This window comes from Miniopterus natalensis, chromosome 14 (genome assembly GCF_054644295.1).
Source record: "Miniopterus natalensis isolate mMinNat1 chromosome 14, mMinNat1.hap1, whole genome shotgun sequence".
NCBI classification, from domain to species: domain Eukaryota; kingdom Metazoa; phylum Chordata; class Mammalia; order Chiroptera; family Miniopteridae; genus Miniopterus; species Miniopterus natalensis.
The window spans coordinates 37,119,253-37,143,915 of NC_142094.1; the positions used below are offsets into that span (position 1 = coordinate 37,119,253).

Genomic DNA, 24,663 nt, shown 5'->3' on the forward strand with positions numbered 1-24,663 from the left:
CACCAACACTGACTTTCTTTTTTTTTTATAGTAATCATTCTAATGGATGTGCAGCAATATCTCACTGAGGTTTTGATTTGCATTTCTCTAATGATCATTTGGTATTTTTAAAAATTCAGACTAAGACCTCTACCATATACACTCACTATATTGGAAAAACTAATCTGATAATAACAAGGATTGATGAGGATAGAAAAAAAACCTATACACTGCTGGTGGGCATATACATTCTTAACAATCTCTTTGAAAAACAACTTGGGATTGCCTTGCAAAATGACATTCACATTCCCTATGACTCATCTATTCCACTTCTAGGTAGTCCATTCTTGCAGTGTTTTTCAAACCTTGGGTCACCACTCATTTTTGAGTTCTGTTACTCATTTACTGAGAGTCACAATTAGCATTTTTTTTAAACATTGGAAAGGTGAGTATTGTTTTATTTTGTGAAACTTTTATATACATGCGTGTAAACACCAGTTGAAGACAGCAATTGCATTTCTTTATTATTTCTTAATCTTGCTTTTCAGAGTGAGTAGAAGGGGAGAAACATAGATGTGAGCAAGACATATGACTATTTGCCTCCTGCACACAGCCCTGGGGATTGAGCCTGCAACTGACGTACGTGTCCTTGGCCAGAAGTGAACCCAGGACTCTTAGTCCATGGGCCCATGGTCTAACCACTGAGCCAAACCGGCTGGGGCACCAATTGCATTTCTTATACTATGGGTAGTGGTCAAAAAAATTGTAAGCCTCTTCATGTTGACCCCAAGAATAAATGTACCTGCTGAGAAGGGTTCCTGTTGCTAACTGGGCTCAAATTTATAAACAGAGGCCTCTCACATAAACGCGTCAGGGAGAAGCTTGCAGTAAGCTGCCAGCCTCCTGCACTGAACTACCTGCCTAGAATGTGTTCCTGCTATCTGAGCCAATCCTTATGAAGGAGTGCCTAGAACTGTATTTCAACCAATAGGGCTAAGACTTTCCTTGTCTGTTTGGAGCCTCATAGTTATATCCCCATTTGCATCATCACTAATGAATCAGAGCAGCTCCATTATAACCAATCAGGACAGTGCTTTTTGGACCAATCAAACTGTGAGGATTTGGAGTCCTAATTTGCAGGAAGATGAACCAAGCAGGGAACCTGGCAGGGACTTCGCTGTATTTGTCAGCTCCTCTCTGACTCACAGAGCACACTTTTCCTTCCTACAGAAAACTGAAGGCTAGAGCTGAAACACCAAAGATCGGCCTGGAGCAGGATGGCCCCCCAAGCTGGTGGAGCAGACAAAATTCTCATCCCAGGGCCACCTCACGGCCACATTGTTCTGCAGCCTGGCTCTTCATAATTGAACTGCAGTACTATTGTGCTCTTTTCACAGACATGCTGTATTACAGTTCAGCTGTTTGCACTAAATAAAGTGTCCTTCACCACACCTCAAATTAGGGGTTCCTGTTGCATTGAATTGATGCCAACAACCATTGGTGGAGACTTAAAATTTTGCACATGTGCACAAAGAGAATGTATGAGAATGTTCATAACCACAGAAAACTGGAAACAAACCAAATGGCCAGAATCATAAAGTTATGGTATATTCACACAAGGTGACTATAAAGCAATGAAAATGAACGCATGAATCTCACATCTTCTTAAGTGATAAAAGATCACAAAGACTGGTATTTTTATAAAGCTCAAAACCAAGTAAAACTAAACAATATGTTTTTGAGGGTTACACATGCGGAAAGAGATTAAAAGTACAAATTTGTAAACAGGAAGTAATAAATAATATTGGGAATATATTTGACAAGTGGATGAAATGGGGAAGGAAAACAGATGCAATAGTATTGGTTGTATTCTAGCTCTTAGGCGCATTCATGGACATTCATTTTATTAATATGCCACATAACAAATTTATACTAAATATATTATGTGCATATGTATTTTATTATTTATAAAAGTACTCCCAAAAGTGTACATCCTCTACCTTTTAGCACAGTAGTGAGTCGCCATTTCCAAACAAAACCTGAATTTCCTGAAAAACAGGTTAAGAAGTTGAGGCAACAGCGAGGGAAACTTTTTTGCAATTCATTAAACTTTGCCCCATGTATCCACACCTCAGCTAAGGCAGTATAACATCGATTTATGCATGGGCCATTTGGTTAGCCCTCAGCTAACAACTAAACTACGGAAAGAGTAATTAACCAGACCCATACCTCTCAGTTATGAATTTAGAGTGGGAACAAACTTTCATTGCTTTCCTAATTTCCTTTAAATGATCTTGGGGCAGCGCACGCAAACTTCCGATCAAGTGGAAAGCAATGCATTTATTTCTGAAAAGTAGCTTGCAAGAAATAACAAAATAGCAGTTGTGGGGGAAGCGAAGAGACAGTAAAGAAAACAGGAAAGAAATCCCCCAGGAGAAAGGGATTGTGGAAGCTGGGGAGGGGAAGGAAAAAAAGGAATTTTCACACTGAGAATTCCCAAATAATATGCAAGATCGGGGGGGGGGGGCTTTCAAGGGCTCTTTTCGATGTAACAGCAGTAAGGAAATTCAGCTGAGGAAATTTATGCTTTTAAAAAGGACGATAAGGACGGCGGCCCGGCTTCAGCAAAACCCACCGCAAAGATGGCGGTGGGACGAAACCCCTTCTTCTCCCGCTGCCAAAGGCTCTCGCCTCACATTTCCCACAAACCCCTCCGCGAGGCCCCGCTCGCCGAAACCAGCCCCGCCGGTCGCCGACCGCTGCGCATGCGCAGCACGTCGTCACTTGCGCTCCCAGGACTCCGAGGAGCTGGCAGGAGGGGTTTTCCCAGCTTCCGCCGCCGCGTCGCCTCGGGTCTCGAACGTCTGGTTCGCGCTGCCTCCGCCGCCGAGGGGCAGTCGGGGGTCGCGAGGCCGAGCGAGGGGCGCGCGGTGGCGCGGCCATGGGGCTGCGCCGATCCCGGTGACAGCGGGGAGCGGAGCGGCCTGGGCCCTGAGCGCGTCTCCTCCAGGGGGCCTCGCCCTCCTGCTCGCGGGGCCGGGGCTCCTACTGCCGTTGCTGGCGCTGCTGCTGGCGGCGGCGGCCAGGATCATGTCCGGCCGCCGCTGCGCCGGCGGGGGCGCGGCCTGCGCGGGCGCGGCGGCGGAGGCTGTGGAGCCGGCCGCCCGCGAGCTGTTCGAGGCGTGCCGCAACGGGGACGTGGAGCGAGTCAAGAGGCTGGTGACGCCGGAGAAGGTGAACAGCCGCGACACGGCGGGCAGGAAATCCACCCCGCTCCACTTCGCCGCAGGTAATCCGGCGTCGCCGCCTGGACTCGCGCCAGACCCCACCTGCGCCCCGGGGTGCGCAGGCTCCAAACCGGACTCGGTGCTCCTGTGCCCCGGCCGTTCCCCGCTGGGACTCGACCTGGTCGTCTCGTTCTGGTCAAGCAGGGACTGGGGGAAGCGTGCCGCACTCACTGCAAGGGTTTTTGGGGCTTTGTTTTGTATCAACAATACTTGTATCAACTTCCGGTCTTGCTCCCTCACAAGGCCTCTGCACACAAGGAAGAGTGGGGGACGGAGTAGACCTTGGAATCCGAAAGGCCAGTTACCTCCAAAGGCTGTCGTTCTTGCAAATTCCGCTATAATTTTTATCAATCCTTTGGGTTAAAGTGTTAAAAGCCTTTGTAAAATGCAAAGATGTTATTTAGAAGGAGTAGCTTAATTGGCTCTTGACACATTGCGTTAATGGGTTTATCTAGATAGTCGGTCGTTAGCAAGTTTCTGGAAAGACTAGAACTGGAAATTGTCAAATTCGGGAGATCTGAGGTCTGGTTTAGTCTGGATCCGGGATGGTGGTTTCCCTCCCCCCCCCCCCCCACACACACGTTGGGGTGGACCGTAGTACCATGAGAGGAAAGATTGTGCAGATACTTTAGCTTGGATCTAGAGTTAAATTGGAACTAACCTTGCCTCATTCTAAGATTTATAACGTTTAAATGACTTTCAGTATATACTAGTTTCACTTTATGATATAAGCATATTACATTTTATTGAAGAATGTAAAAGAACTAGAAATGAGACACTCAGCTTATTTCCTTTTTCTTTTTTTTTCTTTTTTAATTCTCACCCAATTATATTTTTTCTATTGCTTTTTAGAGAGTGTGGAAGGGAGGGAGGAAGAGAGAGAGAAGCATCATTGTGAGAGAGACACGTCGATTGGTTGCCTCTGCCTCTCGCATGCCTCTGACCCTTAGGTGTGCTGAGGCAACGCTCTAACCACTGGGCACACTGGCCAAGGCTCAGCTTATTTCTATAAAACATTTATACTTTTAATTTTGAGGAAAGATCCTCACTATCCCTGTCCTCATAATTGAAAATGGAAGTAGGGTCTCATATTTCTGATAATCCTGGTGTTTTGTTTTGTGTATTACATGATTATTTAAAATAATTTTTTATTGATTTTAGAGAGAGCGAGAGAAACATCAGTTTGTTTTTCAACTTTTTTATGCATTCATTGGTTGATGCTTGTATGTATCCTGACCCAGGATCGAACCCTCAACCTTGGTGTATTAGGCCGATGCTCTAACCAACTGAGCTTTCTGGCCAGGGCTAAAATAATTTTTTGAAAAAGCAGAAGGATATGCATTAAAGCACTCTGTTCTTTTGGAGTGGGAATGATGCGCAGAGGAGGAGCATAAGAAAGATTTCCTCGTTCACAGACACTGCTTTTACACTTTTTTCCAGCAGAGATTTGTTTGCTTTAACCTGTACCTGTTTTAAAATGTAAATATTGTTAGAAAGTGTGCTTTCTTGATCACTTACATCTTTTTGGAGTTCCCAGTCGGAAGCCTTTTTAAAGAAAGGTTTGAGGGACTGTTGGTGAGAGAACTAGAAACAGCCTGTGGGCAGCAGAAAGGAAAGAATACTAAAGTCAAATCTCACCTGTTTAGCCATTTTGCCTAAAATTTTGGTGTTCAGTGCTGCTTTCCCTCAGCTAATTTGGATTGTCCTGTTTTACCATGTAGTCAACATTTAAGCAACTGATTGGACAAACTGTCATAAGTAATGGATATGTAATCCAAAGGGTAGTGTTACTTAGATTCTATTAGCTTGATCTGTGGGATAAAAATAACCAAGGAAGATCGTAGTTGCTACCTTTCAAGAATTTGATGTATTAATGAGTTCATATCTGAAAATAGTAATATTTAGAAGTTTAAGATTATGGGATTAGCTTCTTACTGACTTTGTTCTGCCCGCACCATCCCACCCTCAGTTCTGTCCCAAGATTTCAAAGTACTTTCTACATAGGTTTCATTGTGGTTCAGACTGAAATGGAACACTTATTTTAGGAACAAACCCACCCCTCACAGTTTATCCATATTATCAGGTACAGGTTAGAAGATTAAGAATTTAAGGTATAAAAAGAATAATAAAATAAAGGTTGCTAATGGTCTGTATCAGGGGTGGGAAATGTCCAGCCCACGGGCCAGATAAGGCCCGCAAAATCATTTGTCTGGCCCTGCCTGCCAAGGCAAACCGCAGGCGGGACTAGAAATTCAATAGATTTAGGAGCTTTTTTCGTAGCTAATTTTTAAGTTGATAATTTTGTGTGGCCCACAAATGATGTCACAAATATCCAAGTGTCCCTTGGTGGAAAAAAGGTTCCCCACCCCTGGTCTACATTAAACCAGAGCTTTAAAGCCCTGCGTTTAAAACCAGGCATATAACTTCATGTTTTACAAATGTCTAATCACTATGTTGTACAAATAAAAAATAATATAATATTGTATCTCAACTGTAATTGAAAAAAAGCTTTTTCAATTTAAAAAAATTTTTATAGTAAAAAAAAATTTTAAGTCCCCCTCTAATTATGCAGAAGTTGCAAATTGCAAATCACAAAAAAGAAATTTATTTTTAATTAGCTTTGCAAATTCAATCTAAATTATTAGATTAATGAGAGAGAACTTTTTTTCTTAATTTTTAAGTAAATGCATCCATCTGCATTTTCTCTTACTATATGGAGAGTACATTTTATATCTTTGGTGGATAATGAATTATCAGTCATGTTAATGTGAATCTGAACATGCTATTGGAAGCTCGATGTAGGGGGTGAGACTAGGAAACTGCCTGACCAAGTGGTTTCTTCAGTTTGTACATTATAAAGGAAAACTTTTTTTTTTAGCCAAAGTTTGGAGATTTTACTGAGGAAGAGGGGAGGATGTTTTCGTCTTTCTGTTTGGATGCCCAAGGAACAGGAATGAGAGATCTGTGCAGACCAAGGAAAATGGATCATGATAGAAGAATACTTTAGAAAAAAATTGTGTCTTCTAAAACATTTAGTTAAAAGAATAATCAGTTGCTATCCCCAAAGGAGTTCTAGTAATGAAAAAAGCCGTCAACATAAATTGAAACTTTTCTTCTGTTGGGTGTTTTTTATTGAACTAGATTACATTCCTTCTAGATAAATATGCTTTAAGAAGTCATTTTTATAAGGAAAATTGTTTCCCCTTCAGTCCCACCACCACCAGCTTTCTTTTTCCCTCTTTTCCTTCCCCCTCTCTCCCACACAGAGGAAATGAATGAATTTTTTGTGACAAGTCGCAAAACTTGTAGAGGCAAGTTGGTGGTAGGGAGGTTGCAGTTTTAATTTTGCTAAAAGCAATAGCCTCTGAAATGGTTGACAGTGTAATCCCCTAGAAAACAGCAGATGTCAGTAAAGGGAATTGCTTCTCTGAACTTGTTTCTGAAAAATAAAGAGGGACAGAAGCTTGGGAGAAAGTCATCTTATTGTCCAAAGAAAGAAATACGCATTCTCTAGAATCTTAGAACTGAGGTGGGGTGTGGGGTGGAATAGAATTCCATGGCTTGAGAATTTTAAATATTTTGTGGGGGTGTGCAGAGAGGTATCATTCAGTAGAGAAATGTGTAATCATTTATCAGTTTCAAGGAATTTGGATATAGAGATGGTGGCAAGAGATTTTATATATATATGACAAGTTGGAAAAGATCTTGCATTGTAGAGTTCTAGCTAAACAAAGTAACACTTGTTTTGTATTTGTAGTGTGTTATGTTACTGTTTTGTATTTATAGTATGCTATTCAGCCATGTACATTGGACCAGTCAGGCTTAACCTTGATTATTGTGTTTAATTGTGTAGATTGCATATAAGAAGGATTATTATTATTATTCAGAGAAAGGAAGTGGAATTAAAGCCTTTGGAATTTATTATACAAGCAACAGATGAAACTAGAGTTACTTATTCTAGAGATGAAAGACTAAGGTCAGAATATTACTGTCTTCACATATGTGTAAGACAGTCCAGTAGAAAAGTGAGTGGATATAACTTGTATAGCTTCAGCAGTCAAAACAAGTACTAGTAGATGGAAGATTACAAGAAGTTAAACTGCCTTTAACAATCTGTTTAGCTGAGGAATTGGCTGGATTGGCATCTTCCAGAGATGCTATAGAAAGGATTTCTGCATAAGGTGGACAATTCGACCAACAAGTCAGAATCTGACTGGTATAAGAAAGTGGAATGACTCCCCCAACTAAAGGATTTAACAACTCAGCTACCAAAGATATAATAGCTTTTGTACTTGCCATTCATATCCTTTCCCAAAGTGGTACTTTTAAAGACATCCAATATCATTTCAATAGTATTTCCTTCTTTTGTCTGTAGGCCAACATCATAATTATGGGAGATGCATAAAATGTACCCACATTCCTTACCTAGAACTAGACCTAGAGATTATTGTTACCAAGATTGTTTTTTGCTGTGTGGGGGGGGAGGGGGGTTGAGTAAACCCTACATCAATAGAAAACCCCAATATCGAATAAACACCAGTATGTTTAAGAATTCAGAATCTTTCTTGAGTTAGCAGATCTCCAAGTATATTATCAAGAGTTGAGCTACACTTTTTTCCTCAACTCTTGCTGGACTTAGAGGTAGGTGATTGACTTCATTAACAGCTAGTTTGGAGCACTTGTTTCAGTACTTCCCCATTTAGATTGTCAGAAATTTCATCACCCCAAAGGTCATGGTGCCCTTTTCCAGATTTCTCTTAGTTTTACCAGAGAGATGGTATATCCATCCCAAGTTGAGCTGGAGAAAACCTTCTCTCTTGTATTCCTCATTCTAAAGAAATACATGTGGAAAATACCGTTCTTGGATCTTTGTTAACTAAAGTTACTAGTAAGTATAAAATGGCATCCCTCAGAAAAACCTGACAAGAGTCCTGGCTATGTAAATCAGCCTAAGACTGCTTGATTATCCATCCCATCTCCCAGACTGCAGGAGCCTTCTCTTTTTCATGGCATTTATTCACATTTTTTTGTTTCTGAATGTTTTCTTCTGACAAAGCCATACATGACACCAGCTTACCTTTAAATTGTCAAGACATCACAGTCATGTCATATTGGACCAGTTATATCATCAGTGGGCCATCATCTTTGGGCTGTAAAAAAGGGGAGGTGGCAGCTCTCAGCAAAATTTTGAGTTTACATTGGCTTCTCTGTAGTGACTTCTGCCTTATAGCTTTTTGGAAGCCATTCAGATGAAAGGATATTTCCAATATAGCAGCAAAATATGATACTGTTAACAGTAGTCATGGTTAGCAAGACAGTTCCTGGAACTGCTGAAACTGATGGCACTAGGTAGTAATGAAACTTGACAAGAGAGAAATTGAATAGACTGTTTTTCTTAGTGGTCACAAATCATCAGCTCCATATTCCCTGTGAGGGTCATTTGCTTACTATTTCAGCAAAGTTTTAGACATGCACTAAGCAAATGTTTATTAAGTCCTATATGCTAGATCCTGGCCTTGACCAGTGAACAGAAATGAACAGGACACAGTGCCTGCCATTAAGTGACACAGTTTATTGATCAGCAAATACACTTTCCAGATATGCCTGCTTTGTTTCACTGTTAGTGCTTTATAGTAGATTCAAACTCAATGTATAATTTCATCAGGATTTTCACTTATAGACATCAAGCAGTGTTTGAAGATGACTGCTCTTCCATAATTATAAAATAAACCACAATATATCCTGAGCAGCCATGACTACTAACTTTAGGCTTTTGATTCCTTTGTAAAGAGATCCTGAGGATATGGAAATTGGCATTGACTCTAAGGATATGCCTATTCATGTTCTGCCTGGCCAGTGAGAACATGATCAGAATATACCCTGCAAAGCTACTTTTCCTTCAAGAAATGAGTACTTAACAGATGCTTTGAACTATTTTTGAGACCATAAGAATGGGGATTTCATCAGGGATTAGCCTTCAGAGTTTAGGAAGCATCTTGAATATAAAGGTTTCACCAAACTCCTAACTGGAAGAATTAAAAATTTTAAATAGCAACGTACTCACCCCCTCTAATTTCCTTTTATGCCAAGTGGCTTCAAACATTCAAAATTTCAGACTCTTCATCTACTCTCAGGATAGCAGCATGACTTCCGCTCACATGTTAATAGTCTTTACAATATGACTTTGAAAACATGCTGATCTCTGTTGTCAGTCTCCAGACAGGTTTCAGACATCTTAATGGCTGAAGAATCATGTTGATACAAACTTATAGAAGTAGAAGTTATCTGTGTCTTGGACTTTTGGTAACTATATAGATATAATCACTTCACCCTTTCTACCCAGCTTAAACATCAATTTCAGTATTTAGGTCGTACATGTCAGTGTTGAGTCTTACCTCTATCTCATCAATGAATTCTTGAATTGTTGAATTTCTTATTATTGCCTATCCAACATTTTAGCATGGCTTCTACTTATTGATTCTAATTTGATATATTTTCTTTGCAGGATTTAAATATGGGTAATTTGTTTTCTTTTAGGTTTTGGGCGGAAAGATGTAGTTGAATATTTGCTTCAGAATGGTGCAAATGTCCAAGCACGTGATGATGGAGGCCTTATTCCTCTTCATAATGCATGCTCTTTTGGTCATGCTGAAGTAGTCAATCTCCTTTTGCGACATGGTGCAGACCCAAATGCTCGTGATAATTGGAATTACACTCCTCTCCATGAAGCTGCAATTAAAGGAAAGATTGATGTTTGCATCGGTAAGACTGTTTACTTTCCAGAATTTTCCTGAAGTAGTTTATAACTATTCTGAATCTGAATTGACTTCATTTGTTAATGTGATCAGATTCTGCCAGGCTGAATTTAAATACTTAAGAACACTTCGTGATTTAAGCTATCCACTATTTACTAAGTGTCATTTTGTGTATGGTACTGGGCTTAAGTTGTTTAGAGAATAGAGACAAGATTCTTGTTTTCTGGAAATTTGGATTCTCTTAGAGATGGCACAAACAAAGAACCAGATAAAGGCATGATAGGGAGCAGGAGTGTTAGAGGAGAAGGAGTGCAGTGAGTTGGCTGGAGTCCAGTGACTCCTTCCTGGAATCTCCCAAGGAAGTAGTGGGAGAAAGGTTGAAAAGGTAGGCAGGCCATCTTTATAAAGAACTTTGAATTCCAGGTTAAGGAGCGTGATATTATGTGTGTTGTGTGGAGTTGTTGAAGACTTTTAAGGAGGGGAACAACAATGTGATGAAAATAGTATATTTTAGAAAGAGTGATTTGGTAGGGGGCTGGTAGAATGAATGGCATCAGGGAGATTAGCTAGGAAACTGTAGAATAACGCAGATCAGAAATGATGAGGGCTTGAACGAAGGTTATTGTAGGAGAATAGAAATGGCAGGATAAGTAAAGAAGCATTTGAAGGGAAAATCATCAGTCATTTAGAATCCTTTAACAAATAGGATTTGCCCAACAGATTGATCATTGACAGAAAATTATATGTGAGAAGGCCTCTTATTTGAGAGTTTTTATTAACCTGGTATTGACTTTTCTGAGCCTAATGTAGTCAGGGATTTTGGACTCTGCTACCTTAGTTCTATTTCCTGATGCAAAACAAGGACAGTTGAAATTCCTTAGGCAGATAGAAAGCCAGTTCTGTGTCCTAGGAAAAGTCCCGGGGCTCTGTGCTGGACTTAAATTGTTCTCCCCTGTCTTCCAAACCCCAAGTCACTATTTATACCAGTCACCGCAGTGTACCTAATTTAGTTTAAATTAGGTAATTTATAAAGATATGAAATAGATTACCAAGTAACCTCTGCCCAATTCTCCTTTTCTTTTGTGTTTGTTATCTTATATTGCTACTGCCTTCTGCTTATAATCCTTTTCTAGTTCCTGAGTCTCAAACATATAAATAATTAGTTTTAGTAATGTAAGGTTTTCCAAACGTAGTTATAGAGCTACACTATTCAATATGGTAGCTGAGGAATTCTAATGTGGCCACTTGAAATTGAGATCTACTCTACGGGGAAAATACACCAGATTTCAGACTTAATTTCAGATAAAAGGAATGCAGAATACCTCAATTTTATATGTTGAATACAATATAAATGTAAATATTGAAATGACAATATTTTGGATGTGGTGGTTTAAATAAAATGTGTTTAAATTAATTTAACCTGTTTTTTTATCTTTTAATGCGGCCACTAGAAAATTTTAAGTTACATATGTGGCTCACATTAATGCCTCACATTTTACTTCTGTTGGATAGAACTGTTACAGATAGGAATAGAGTAGAATGAACAGTAACCCTATCAAAGGATGGAAGCTGGGTTTCTCTTTCTGCATGTATTTGCCTGTCTTTCCCCAGCTCCTTATTTAGAGTATGCTATAATATCTTTATATAACAAATAACAATACAGAGTATAGCATAGGTCTTTTCTTTGTATGTGCTTTGGGTTATAATATAGCAGTTTTGATTTGGGTTTAACTTACAGAAAGTATTTTTCTTTTTTTTAAGAATTTTCCTGTGTGGTTGGTTGGTTGGTTTATTTATTTATTAATAACCACAGGTCCCCATTCCTGGGCTATCCATAGGTTTAGAAATTTAATTTCTGTTATGATAGAACAATCTTTCTAACATACTCAATATTCATTTGGAATGAGAAAAGAAAACAAACTTTTAAGCAGACTTGCCTTTTATTTTCTTATGCACTCTTATCTGTCCTTAGTCACTTGTCTAGCAAAGGAAAATCTGACTAAGCTTAGGGGACATTTATTTAATGTGTATAATACATTAAATAATAAAATATTTTATATATTCTTATCTTTAAACTATAACATTTACCACACTATTGGGATATGAAAGATCTTTAAGTAACCTTGAGACGTCTGGACCAGCATTTCTGAGAAAATGACTTACTAAAATTGTCATTATTACCGTCTTGAAAAAAATCATATTGCTATTTTGCAGTGCTCTTACAGCATGGAGCTGAGCCGACCATCCGAAACACAGATGGAAGGACAGCATTGGATTTAGCAGACCTGTCGGCCAAAGCAGTGCTGACTGGTACGTTTGTGTACTCTCTTTGGGTTTTCCAGGAAGAATATAGAGAATGAGCTTGGTGTAGGTAGTCAGCTTCCTGTGTTGAATGACCTCAACTGGATTTCTAAAATAGTGTCAGTTCAGTTATTTTTTTTCTACAACTGGACAGTTGGCATTTGATTCTCATCTAAGAAAGGTAAAGCTTTTTTGTGTGTGTTTTTTCATATTAAAATTGGTGTTCCTCCTTCCCTAATCCATGCTATTCCTTGCTTTTATCTTTTAAAGAAAATCTTGGGGCTCAAATGAAACCTTGCACTAGTAGCCAGTGTGCCATTCATATTGTGGGCAGCAGTTTGGGTTTCATTTAAGCAAATCAATAAACTGTCCATTTTGTTAAATTATGTTTATTTAAATTGTATTAATTTTAAAGTTTTTTTGTATGCATTATATATGTTAAAGCTATAGGCATAAAGACTTTATATTTAATCCTTTTTTTATTTGTATATACAGTTGCCCCTCAGTGTCCAGGGGGGATTGGTTCCAGGACATGCTCCCCTCGCCCCCAGTGGATACAGATATCTGTGGATGTTCAAGTTCTTTAAGAAGGTGCAAATCAGTGTATATGGTCGGCTCTCCAGATTCATAGATTCCCAACCATGGATTGAAAATACGATTTTCAATCTGATGTTGGATGAATTCTTGGACGCAAAGTCTGCAGACGTGGAAGGCTGACTAAAATAGCAGTATAATAAAAACAATTGTAGTGTTGAAAAATCTTTTGGAGTCACAAAATTGTTAATGATTATGTTCAGTTGGTGATGCTATAGATTATTTAGTCATTTCTGAATGTTAGTATATTGGATTTTGTTTGGCTTTTGCGTGAAGTAGATTCATTCTGTGTGTTAAGTGAATAACATATTGGTTTCCCATAGTAATTTAAGGAGTAAAAATAAAAGGAAAGGTTCACCCATAACCTCCCACCTAAGACAAACTTTGTTAAAATTTTGGTATATTTCCTTCTTGGCTTTCCTTTTTCTGTGCATATTGTTTTTGTATAATTGGGGTCACACTTCATTGTATAGCATTGAATCTTTTTACTCACTTTTATAATATAGTCCATGTTCTTCATATAAATATTTTTAAACTGTACAATATTCTATTGAATAACCGTTTTCCCTTTATTGAAAACTTATTTTCAAGTTTATATGCGTTAAATATAATCAGTGAGCATTTTCATGCATAAAACTCTAATTTTATAATTGAATTTTTTTAATTTCTGTCTTTGGTGTGTGTGTTTTTTCTTAATTCACAGGTGAATATAAGAAAGATGAACTCTTGGAAAGTGCCAGGTGTGTTATAATAAGTACCATGAAATCTTCACCATTTAATTTTTTTAATTTTTTTTGCAATAAGCAAACTATAAAAGAATGAATTTTATTTTAGTGTTCACATAAATGCCTTCAAATAGGATCTGATAAAGAATAGAAATTGCTAATGCCTTTTTTATGTGTGCGTTAGGAGCGGCAATGAGGAAAAAATGATGGCTCTACTCACACCATTAAATGTCAACTGCCATGCAAGTGATGGTAGAAAGGTACTTCTTTTTGCAACTAAGTTTGTGTTCATCTCCTGGTAACATGAAAATGCATTTATCTTCTTATAAATTAAAACACTTGAAGAGAATGCTGATATATTTTTTTAAGCAGTAATTTGGATTAATTCCTAAACTTAGTAAAACTTTATTGCTAATAAATATTTAGTTGTTGGCTTCCTATTTGCAATAATGAACTTATAAACTTTTATACTATACCTTCAGTATGTGTGTTGGATTTTTTAAAAACCAAATTGTGATGACTTTATTTAGACAATAAAGTTATAAAGCTTTCTTCTTGATTTTTATATTTGGATTTTTAGCTTTTTACACTTTTTATATTTGGATTTTTAGCTTTTTACACTTTTCTTTTTAGGCCAGTATTTGAATTTCATTAATTTTCTGATTAATATTTTAGTCAACTCCATTGCATTTGGCAGCAGGATACAATAGAGTAAAGATTGTACAGCTCTTATTGCAACATGGAGCTGATGTCCATGCTAAAGATAAAGGGTAAGTATTTGAACAAAAATTTGGATTTCTTAAATATTGCTATCCTTATAATAAATCCTGTGACCTTATAAAAATCATTTTTTACTAAACTGCATAAACATTTATTGAGCTTCTATAATACGCAGATTGAGGACACGGAATTATAAAACATTAAGGCAACTACTCTAGGGCTTACACTACACTTTAGGGGGCATGAAAAGACACTTAACAATACAAGGTCTCTACTATTATGTGATAGAGAGGGATACTGCTATAGGAGTTCATAGGAGGGAACTCTCAGTAATGGCTGTAGTGACTGGGAAATTTTTCAGGAGGAGATAGTACTTGACCTGGACCCAAATCAAGAAAGCAGAGTGTTTAGGAACCATCCCTCTGTACAACAGAACTGGTGTGAGAAGAGGTGCCAAAACAGATATTGCAGCATATTAGGAAACAATCACTAGATCAGCTTGACTGAAGCAAATGATTCACAAAGGAGAGAAATGAAGGTTAGAGTTGGAGAAATAGGTAACAATTCGGTTTTAGAGAACTTGGGATTTTAGTCTAAAGAATTCAAACTTCATTCTGTGAGCAACGTCAACCATTGAAGGATCTTAAGGGGAATGATTATTCTAAAAGAAGAATTTTAGGAGGTGTATTCTTACAGCATTGTGTAGGGTAGATTGCAGAGGGAGACTAGAAGCAAAAGGAGCAATTAGGCGATTGAGTATTGCAGGGATTCAGGCATAATGAAGATCTATAGAGTGGTGGCAGAGGAAATGGAAATGAAAAGACACAATGCAAGAGATATTACAGTGTAAGAATGGTGGGCAGGATTTGGTGAATGTATGTGATGAGAGTGAAAGGAACAAAAAGGCAACTACATTTTAAATTTTGACGCTGAATGAGTGAGACTCACTGATACACGTATTAAAATCCAGGAGGGAAAATTATTTTAGGGGAAAACATTGAGTTCACTTTTAGAACTCTTGGTTTTATGAGATGATGATGGGAACTCAGGTGGAGGTAACTAATAGATAGTTAGAAATGAAATTAGTGCTCAGGTAAGTAAAAAATTATATAACCAGAAATGGTGAGGAGAGTCTATGAGCCTTTAAAGAGGACAGATAGAACTAAAGACTAAGGCATGGGTGGCCATCATTCACCAGAGGCCATCATGATGGTCAGTGGTAATTACTTGTAAGTAAGCCCCATGGAGGAGCAGCTTAAAAATATGTTAAGATTTTAAGATTCCACTGTACCTTCTTACATAGAAAGTTCTTCTCCCATTGTCGTCATGAAGAAATTGGGTTTTAGTTTCATTAAGGACTATAGCAGTTTACCTTATAGAATCTCAAGAGTTTCAGAGAAGAGTCAGTGTGTGAGCTCCGATTTTGGAAAAGATGTGTAGAAGCAAGCCAGGAGGGAGGGAAACCCATTCTACACCCAGGGAATAGTTCTGTGTAAAGGAATTCAGGGAACTGCAGTGGTTTGGTATACCATTATTGAAGAGTACAGCTAGCTAGCGTCAGATCATCATATGCCAGACCAAGCGGTTGGAACCATTTGAAAGCAAGGAAGAACCAGTGAAGGACATTAAAATAAGGAGTAACTACATCAGATAACCTTTTGAAAGATACTTGGTTATACCTTCAAGGATAAATTGAAGTGGGGGTTATTTCAGTAATACAGGGAGAAATAGTAAAGGCCTAAACCAAGGCAGTGGCAGTGCATTGGGGATGGAAAAATGGATTTGAAAGAGACTTGGGAGTTAGAATTGCAGGACTTCATGTTCAAATGGATGTTACTAAATTTTATGCATTTTTATTAGAAGGTCACATAAGCCATTTGCTATTTAAATCTGACTGTAAATTTTAATTAATTAAATAAACTAAGCCTAGGGAATCTATAATAACAGGCTTTCCTCCCGTCTCATATTGTAGTGATCTAGTGCCCTTACACAATGCCTGTTCTTACGGTCATTATGAAGTAACTGAACTTCTGGTCAAGGTTAGTTCTGTTGTACTTTTCTTATATAAGTTATTTTAAATGCATAGTGTGTCTGTTCTTCTATGTGTTTTGGGTGCTTGGTGGATATAGGAGTATTTATAATTATTATAAAAGGTAGATGATTGATAAGTCAGCATTTGACTGCTTGAGATTTTTGAAATTCCGTAAGATTTTAAATACAAAGTAGTGCTACCATCTTACGAATAGCAAATTAAGTGATTCTATAATTTGTGGCTAAAGTGAAATTTCAAAACTCTTGAAAATATCTGAGAGCAATTTTTAGTGAATTGTATATTATTAAAACCACCAGTTACATTTGCAAGACTTGCCCAGTTGTACTTTGAGTTGAAACAGGCTTACTTGGTAAGCTTTTTCCAGTGTGCTGCTGGGTGGCTGCTGTTTAACAGTCAGGTTCCCAAGACTGGCAGATTCCTTATTTTGCTCTCTGTTGGATGAGAATAGATATATATTCTCCTTAGAGTGGATCCAAGGATGTTACCCACACCCCAATTTTTTTGTTCCCCAGTCTCTATATGTATTTGACCACTTGCTTTAGACTTCTCTCACTCTGCACTCGTTCTGCCCCTTGAATACTTTTCCTCATTCTATCAGCAGTTGTCATAGGAAAGGAGAGGAGACATTTGTTTCCAATGCCTCTTTGCTTCCTTTGAAAGCAGAGAATACATTTTCTCACAGAAATGACTTTATTATAATGGTGGATATTCTGAGTAGCCCATAAGCCTAGACCAATAGATCAGAGTTTAAAGTACATATTTAACTTAATATAAAAGAGAACTTTCTAACAACAAGAGTTATCTAGTAAGTATAGAAAGTTATGTCACTTAACAGTTAGTTCCCAATCATTGAAAGTACTAAGTAGCTGTCACCTTCTACAGGGATATATCTATGGAAGGAATTTTGTGTTTGATGAGAGGTTAAACTAGAATGATTTCTGTGGTCCATCCAACTCTAATACTTGGAAATGGCAAAATTAAAAAGTAACAAAACGAAGTATTAGCAAGGCAATGGAGCACTGGAACTCAAACATTGCAAGTGTTTGGCAATTTTTAATAAAATTAATCATATCTACCATATGACCCAGCAAGTTCCATTCCTAGGGGTATATGCAAAAGAAATGACAGCATGTGTCCGTAAAGAGATTTGTACATGAATGTTCATAATTATTTATAATAGTCAAAAACTAAAAATAGTCCAAATACCCATCGACAGGATGATGGGTAAGTAAATTATGGTATATCTTGTACAATGGAATGCTATTACTCATCAATAAAAATTATTGATAGAACAACATGAATGAATCTCAGAAATGTGTGAAAAAAGACAAAAAGTACATACTGAGTTATTCCATTTTTATGAAACACAAGAACATGTAAATCCAGTATATGGTGCTAACAGTCAGAATGGGAGCAGGGATTTTCCACACATAAAAGGAGCATGAGGGAACATTCTGGGGCAATAAAAGTGTGCTATATCTTGAATTGGGTGATGGTATCATGAATATGTACATTTCTCAAAACATATCAAACTGCATTAGTCCCCCTACCCCCATCCCATCTACAGTTTCATTTTCTGCATTTTCAGTTACCTCCAGTCAGCTGGTCCAAAAATATTTTAAATGGAAAATTTCAGTAATAAACAATTTATACGTTTTAAATTGCATGCAATTCTGAGTAGTGTGATGAAATCTCATGCTTTCCTACTTGGGACATGAATCCAGTGTATCCCCTCCTGCCCATTAGTCATTTAGTAGCTGCTGTGTCTGTTATCAGATCAGCTGTCCTGCTTCTATTTAAGTAAACCTTATTTTACTTAATAATGACCCCCAAAAGCAGTAATAGTGATACTGGCAATTCAGATATGCCAAAGAGAAGCCGTAAAGTGCTTCCTTTAAGTGAAAAGATGAGTACAGTACAATAGGATATTTTGAAAAAGACTATTCACATAACTTTCATTACAATGTATTGTTATAATGATTCTATTCAATTATTAGAATCTCTTAGAGTACCTAATTTATAAATTAAACTATCATGGGGAAAACATGGGGTTTTGTGCTGTCCATTGTTTTAGGCATCCACTGGGAGCATTGGAACATATCCCACATGGATAAGGAGGAACTACTGTATATACTTAAGAACTATGTATTTTACCGTATGTAAACTATTTCAAAAGAAAAAATTAGTTTTTGGAAAAGATGCATGTTAAATCTAAAGCTTCATTCTTAACTGTTTTTAACAATAAAAGAGTTAAATAGGCCTTTATGGGTAGGCCTAGCAACCAGCTACTGTTTCTTCATGGGGAGAAAAAATGTATTTTTTTTTCTGAAATAATTGGTTTAAAAAGTGAACTTTGGGAACATAACCTGTTTAAGCTTACATGATGTTAAATTACACACTAATAATTCCAAATTCTCTTAAAAATTGAACACTAAATATGTGTTTCCTTCTCCCTCCCTGCCACCCCAGCATGGTGCCTGTGTAAATGCAATGGACTTGTGGCAGTTTACTCCTCTTCATGAGGCTGCTTCTAAGAACAGGGTTGAAGTGTGCTCTCTTCTCCTAAGTTATGGTGCAGATCCAACACTGCTGAATTGCCACAATAAAAGTGCTATAGACTTGGCTCCCACACCGCAATTAAAAGAAAGATTAGCATGTGAGTATAAAATGATGAATGTTTAGCTAAGCTTTTATGATATCAATAAACTAAAAATTACTTCTTTCTTGTTTGTTTCTAGAAATTTTTAAATAGTGATTTCCTTAGCCATGGGTATCTGTTGTTGTTCAGACTAGCATATTTAATCATTTGGAAGTGTCTACTTACTCTGCTCTTAAGATGCTATGAAAAGAAAATACAGTGTGTCCCCATAAAATGTATACACACTTTTTTCTAAAAGCTCAATTGAGGTCTCTTCAGATTTAACACATTGGAATTAATAATTATTCAAAGTATGTATACATTTTTTTTGGGCACACTGTATATTTGTATGTTTTTTAAAGCCAAGTTAAATGTGCTTTATATGTATTAGTCTTATAGATGATATGCTTTTAAAAGGAATTTGGGTTTTATTCCTGTGTTTGATATGACTTTCCAGGGACACTGCCATGAAGTGTTATTTGTAGGATTGCCATCTGGTAAACATAGTCCTCACTCAGATTTTACTATCTGATATTCTTTGGTATCTGGGCAGTTCTGTGGTTTTCTATGTATAGCTGAAGTAGATGTAATGAGAAATAGCGACCTAGTTCAGATACAGTTTTGCTGTACATAAATAGGAAATATATTATTTTGGAATAATAAAGGACAATGGATAGTTTCATAAATCTGAAGAATAAAAGAGAGGAATCTTGAGAAAATACCCTCCTTCATTTGTTCATCATTGGGTGCCTCCTTGGAAATACCTAACTTGTTTGGTTCCCAGTTCTCTGGTGTGTGAGCAAAGCCATCTGCTACTGCTGTAATGTTAGTGTAGGGACTGTGATCACCCTCTTGTTTTATTTCTTTACTGAGAAAAGTTCTATGATTTGGAAAATTCTCAGAACTCCCTTGTCTGGGAATATATTGTTGTATTCCTGATACCTCCAGGCCAAAATAGACCTTGAGTTGGCCATGGGATAAATCTGTGTATACAGTTGGAGATTAATTGGGTCTTAACTGAGGGGAACTGGAATACCACTGTGTCCCTTTTCAGGGGTTATATTTGGAGAATATATTTAGACTCTCAATTTGGCTGTTTTGGTAGATTTTGAATATAATTTCAGGAAAAATACTGTGTCTTTTACTAGGTAAGTCCTATCAATTTGATAATTCTCATGCAGATTTATATACTTTTTCTTCATCTAGATGAATTTAAAGGTCACTCTTTGCTGCAGGCTGCACGGGAAGCTGATGTTACACGAATCAAAAAACATCTCTCTCTGGAAATGGTGAATTTTAAACATCCTCAAACGCATGAAACTGCCTTGGTAATGTTTCAGATTTAAGTTTTTGCAATACAGTAACCAAAAACATGCAAAACTAATCATAATGCCCTACTTCTTCTGATGATACACCATAATGTCCTGTTTTTATAATAGCATTGGTTTAAAATCCATGCTTTTTAGCCCGGCCAGGCATGGCTCAGCGGTTGAGCGTCGACCTAGGATCCAGGCGATCAGGGTTCGATTCCCGGTCAGGACACATGCCCAGGTTGCGGGATCGATCAATGACTCTCTCATCATTGATGTTTCTGTCTCTCTCTCTCCCTCTCCTTTCCTCTCTGTGAAATCAATAAAGATATATTAAAAAAAAAAAAAAAAAAAGCTCTCAGATATAATTTGATTTAAAAAAAAGAAAATCCATGCTTTTTACAATTAATACCTGCACGTATATAAAGAAAAATTTCAAGTAATACAGAAGAATAGACAACCTCACCCTCCAAAGGCAATGCTGTTATTCATTTGAGTATCCTTCCAGAAAAAAATTTTATTTATGTACTGGCATATATTATGTGTAATTTATTATGAATGGTACATATAATTTGCTTTTTTATTATAAAAATTACAAATGTTTATGATTGAAAATTTGTGATCCACTGAAAATAATGAAAAAATAATTCTACCACCAAGATAAAAATCACTTGGTTTTCCTTCTAGTATTGTAATTTTTTTCAAAATTAGATCTACAGTATTTTTTTATCCTCACCTGAGGATATGCTTTTTATTGATTTTAGAGAGAGGAAGGGGGCAGGGAAGGGAGAGAGAATCATTAATCGGTTGCCTCCCATATGCACCCAGACCAGGGATTGAACCCGCAACCTGGATATGCACCCTGACTGGGAATCAAACCTGCCACCTTTCAGTGTATGGGAGGATGCTCCAATGAACTGAGCCACACCTGCCAGAGCAAAATTAGATCTAAAGTCTATATTATCTTCCCTCTGTAATGTATGGATAAAGTGTGTGTATAGAGGCTACTTCCCTAATAGAGCTAATAACCACTCTGTGGAACTGTAACAGTAAATGAGAACCAGGCAATCTGTGGAAAAACAGTCAGAAAAGATGGGAGCTGGCAAGGGTAGGTGATGGAAGAGAGGAAAGGGAATGGTATAATCAGAGGCTACCTTAGAAGCAGAAATTTAAAAGGAACAAAGTCTTACTGTATGAATTGCAGAATGTGCTTTGGATAAGGGAAGATGGCCCTAAGTAAATTAATGTGTTTAAGGGCAAGTTTAACTCATAGTAGCCCTACTTACCTACTATCTTTTATGGTTAATTTTCTTCCTTATGCTGTGATGTAAACTATGTGAACGTTATGTAGAAGCCTATCTATAAAACATTTTAGACCTTCTTGCTACATCACTTGTAAAAACTATCCAAGTAAAACAGTAGCAAAACTGCAGGCTAATAAGAAATGTTAATGCAAAATTAAAATCATAGCAGCATTAAGATGGTACAGAGAAACTTGGAACGATGGACATGGAAAATTTTCTGGTCTGAAGAGCTAATACTACATGTTGTTTTTCCCTAAATATTCTTCTACTAAACACCTTATTTTGTTATTAGCCTTAAAACATACTAGGAGTTAAGTATTGCATAGTTGTGGTCCAGGGGCCACTGTCTTCCAGGTTTCCAGAGATTACAGACCCTGTCCCAGGATGCTGCAGAGGAGTAGGGGAGCAATTTGAAGTAGATGTGATCAAAAATTCTTGAAGATAAACTATTTCCATTCTCTGTGCTATCCTGATAGATGTCCTAGAGTGATTACTCGTAACATATCAAAGGAGCTATGTTCACCAGTGGTTTTATTAAGAGCAAAGGAATGGTTTTTGTGACAGCAGCAACATCAAAAAATGAATCTGGAACAAAATTATGAAGATCAGATAAGCTTTATCATTAACATGTCAAAATCAGAACAAATTTCATGTGTTCTATGTACTTAGATACATAAAACAACCTAGTTTAACAATTATCTAGAACTTTTTATTCCATGGATTTTCAGGTTTCAGTTTTATCTTAACATATTTACATAGATTGATTTCACCATTCACTCATTTAGACATTTCTTGAACACCTGTTGTATATGAGCATCATCCTGGATGTTGGGGATGCAAAGATTTGGGACATTACCACGAGGTACTTACTAGGTTTATACCTAACGAATTCCTATCTCTTGTCTCCCTCCCTCCTTGTTATATCATACACATAGAGATGCTGCCATATCCAACTTAAATCAGTATCATTTTCTCTCATTGATTTTTGCCAAACAGGTAATCGAAGCTCCTTATTCTGCTGGAGCAACTGGTTGAAAGAGAAACAAATACTACTCATCTGGCCAGCTATTCTCTCAGTGCTATTACAAAGTAGAATCCAGAGCTGATGAGTGCAATGCTATTTCTTCATGTAAAGAAACCCTAAGCTTTGGGGTATTTTATTTATTAACCTTTAAAGAAATAACATAAACACCATTCTGAATGGGAGCGGTTTTGAACAGAGAATTGGTCACATTAATATATATTTTTCATCACATCAGTAGTGGCTTTTACAAAGATGTAGGACAACCTTAAAGCTTGATCAGAATATTTAATAATAGATATTATTACCTGGTATATCTGGTAAATAAGATTTTCAGGCCCTGCCAGAACTTGGTAATCACTGCAAATTCTATCCATTAGAAAGTCTTTGAGTAACAAAGTTAAAAAAAAAGTCAAAAATAAAACAAAGAAGTAAAATAACTTCTTGATTGGAAACAAAATATTCTTAAATAAAGATCAGTCAGGTATAGTCCTTGATTAATGCTGCAATTTAAATTATCTAGCATTGTGCTGCTGCATCTCCATACCCCAAAAGAAAGCAAATATGTGAACTGTTGCTAAGAAAAGGAGCAAACATCAATGAAAAGACTAAAGAGTAAGTATACTCTTAATAATTAAAAATTATTGACATTTTATATTTTGAAAAATACACTTATTTTCTGGCTGGTTTTTTCTCTTTAAGATTCTTGACTCCTCTACACGTGGCATCTGAGAAAGCTCATAACGATGTTGTCGAAGTTGTGGTGAAACATGAAGCAAAGGTATTACCTTTTTGGTAATCTTTGGTAATCCAGTGAGTTCTTTTCTACTTGGCAGATTAAATGCCTGACTTCCTAAACTATTTACTCTCTCACAAGTATTACTTTTTTCCTCTTATTCTATACTTAAAAATAGTCCTGCAGATACTTTATCTGGTTTGTGTGTTTTTTGCTAGAAATCATGGATTTACTCAAAAGTACATCATTCTTATATATCCATCTTTCTCTCTTCCTTTTAACCACACCCCACTGGTCAAGTTATCCTTAACGTCTTTTTTTAACACTATACTATTCAGGAAGATATCCCCAGCTGGAGACATACTGATTCTGACCTATCATCTTTTCCAGTATTTTTTTCTCATATCTTCTCGTTGGTTACCATGTTAACTCTTGTTGTTTACCCCAGCCACAGTCTTTCTTCCCCTCTTTTATTTCTGTGACTACACCAAAGAACTTGGAACAGAAAGAAAGAAATTATTTCAATGACTTGACTAAAAACATAACTCCTCATATTGGGATATAAATACTACTCATATTGGGAATTTACTGTTTTTTAGTTGGCATTTGTGCACAAAGCATTTTACTCATGGAATAATTATGTTTTCATCCAGGCTACAAATCATTAATTCTTATTCAGGAACTTTAAAAAATAATACTCAGTAAAAGACATTGGGATTAATAGCAGTTTTTACAGTTTTTAGCCACAGGTCCTTGCCTTTAAACAAAATCTTAAGTAGAAATTCATTATATAGCAGAAAGAATGGAGCTACTCTGAATGAAGCAGGAGAATGAAATAGAGATCCTTTCCCCTCGAGTTCTTCTCTAAATGTGCTTTGCAGAAGTTTTCTCTCTTTCCTTTCTTAGGTTTCCCTGCGAAGGCACCACTTAGAATTCTACAATTTTTCTGTTGTCTCTCAGTGTCTTAATTTCTCTTTGCTTTGGGGGAATTCTTGATAATGTATAATCTCTCTTTCCTATTGTAAATTATTGAATAAAGTTAAGTTATTTCTGCTTGACTGCTTGGCATATCTCATTTGTTTGTCCGTTCTATAACTTTCCACTGATTGCTTTTTTATACATGTGATGCATTACTAGAAGAATATCTGGATGCATGTTAAACTTGAGTTGTGAAACTCAATGAAATCATTTTGACTAGGGTGGCCAGCAGTCCAGGTTTTTCCAGGACTAAGGGATTTCC

General features: G+C 37.1%; 1 protein-coding gene across 3 annotated transcripts in view; it reads left to right on the forward strand.

Moving 5' to 3' along the window:
• The first annotated feature begins 3,000 nt into the window (after window positions 1-3,000).
• TNKS2 (tankyrase 2) overlaps window positions 3,001-24,663 on the forward strand; it is a 49,138-nt gene continuing 27,475 nt past the window's right edge. Inside the window, exons 1-11 of one of the 3 annotated variants that reach the window (XM_016220778.2) lie at window positions 3,001-3,268; window positions 9,804-10,028; window positions 12,236-12,331; window positions 13,620-13,656; window positions 13,826-13,901; window positions 14,317-14,411; window positions 16,334-16,400; window positions 18,884-19,070; window positions 20,259-20,380; window positions 23,211-23,302; window positions 23,390-23,468. In XM_016220778.2, the coding sequence (XP_016076264.2) occupies window positions 3,070-3,268; window positions 9,804-10,028; window positions 12,236-12,331; window positions 13,620-13,656; window positions 13,826-13,901; window positions 14,317-14,411; window positions 16,334-16,400; window positions 18,884-19,070; window positions 20,259-20,380; window positions 23,211-23,302; window positions 23,390-23,468 (1,275 nt within the window). In that variant the 5' untranslated portion in view covers window positions 3,001-3,069. The remainder of the gene's footprint in view (window positions 3,269-9,803; window positions 10,029-12,235; window positions 12,332-13,619; window positions 13,657-13,825; window positions 13,902-14,316; window positions 14,412-16,333; window positions 16,401-18,883; window positions 19,071-20,258; window positions 20,381-23,210; window positions 23,303-23,389; window positions 23,469-24,663) is intronic. The other 2 variants (XM_087824441.1, XM_087824440.1) reach the window with 2 other exon arrangements.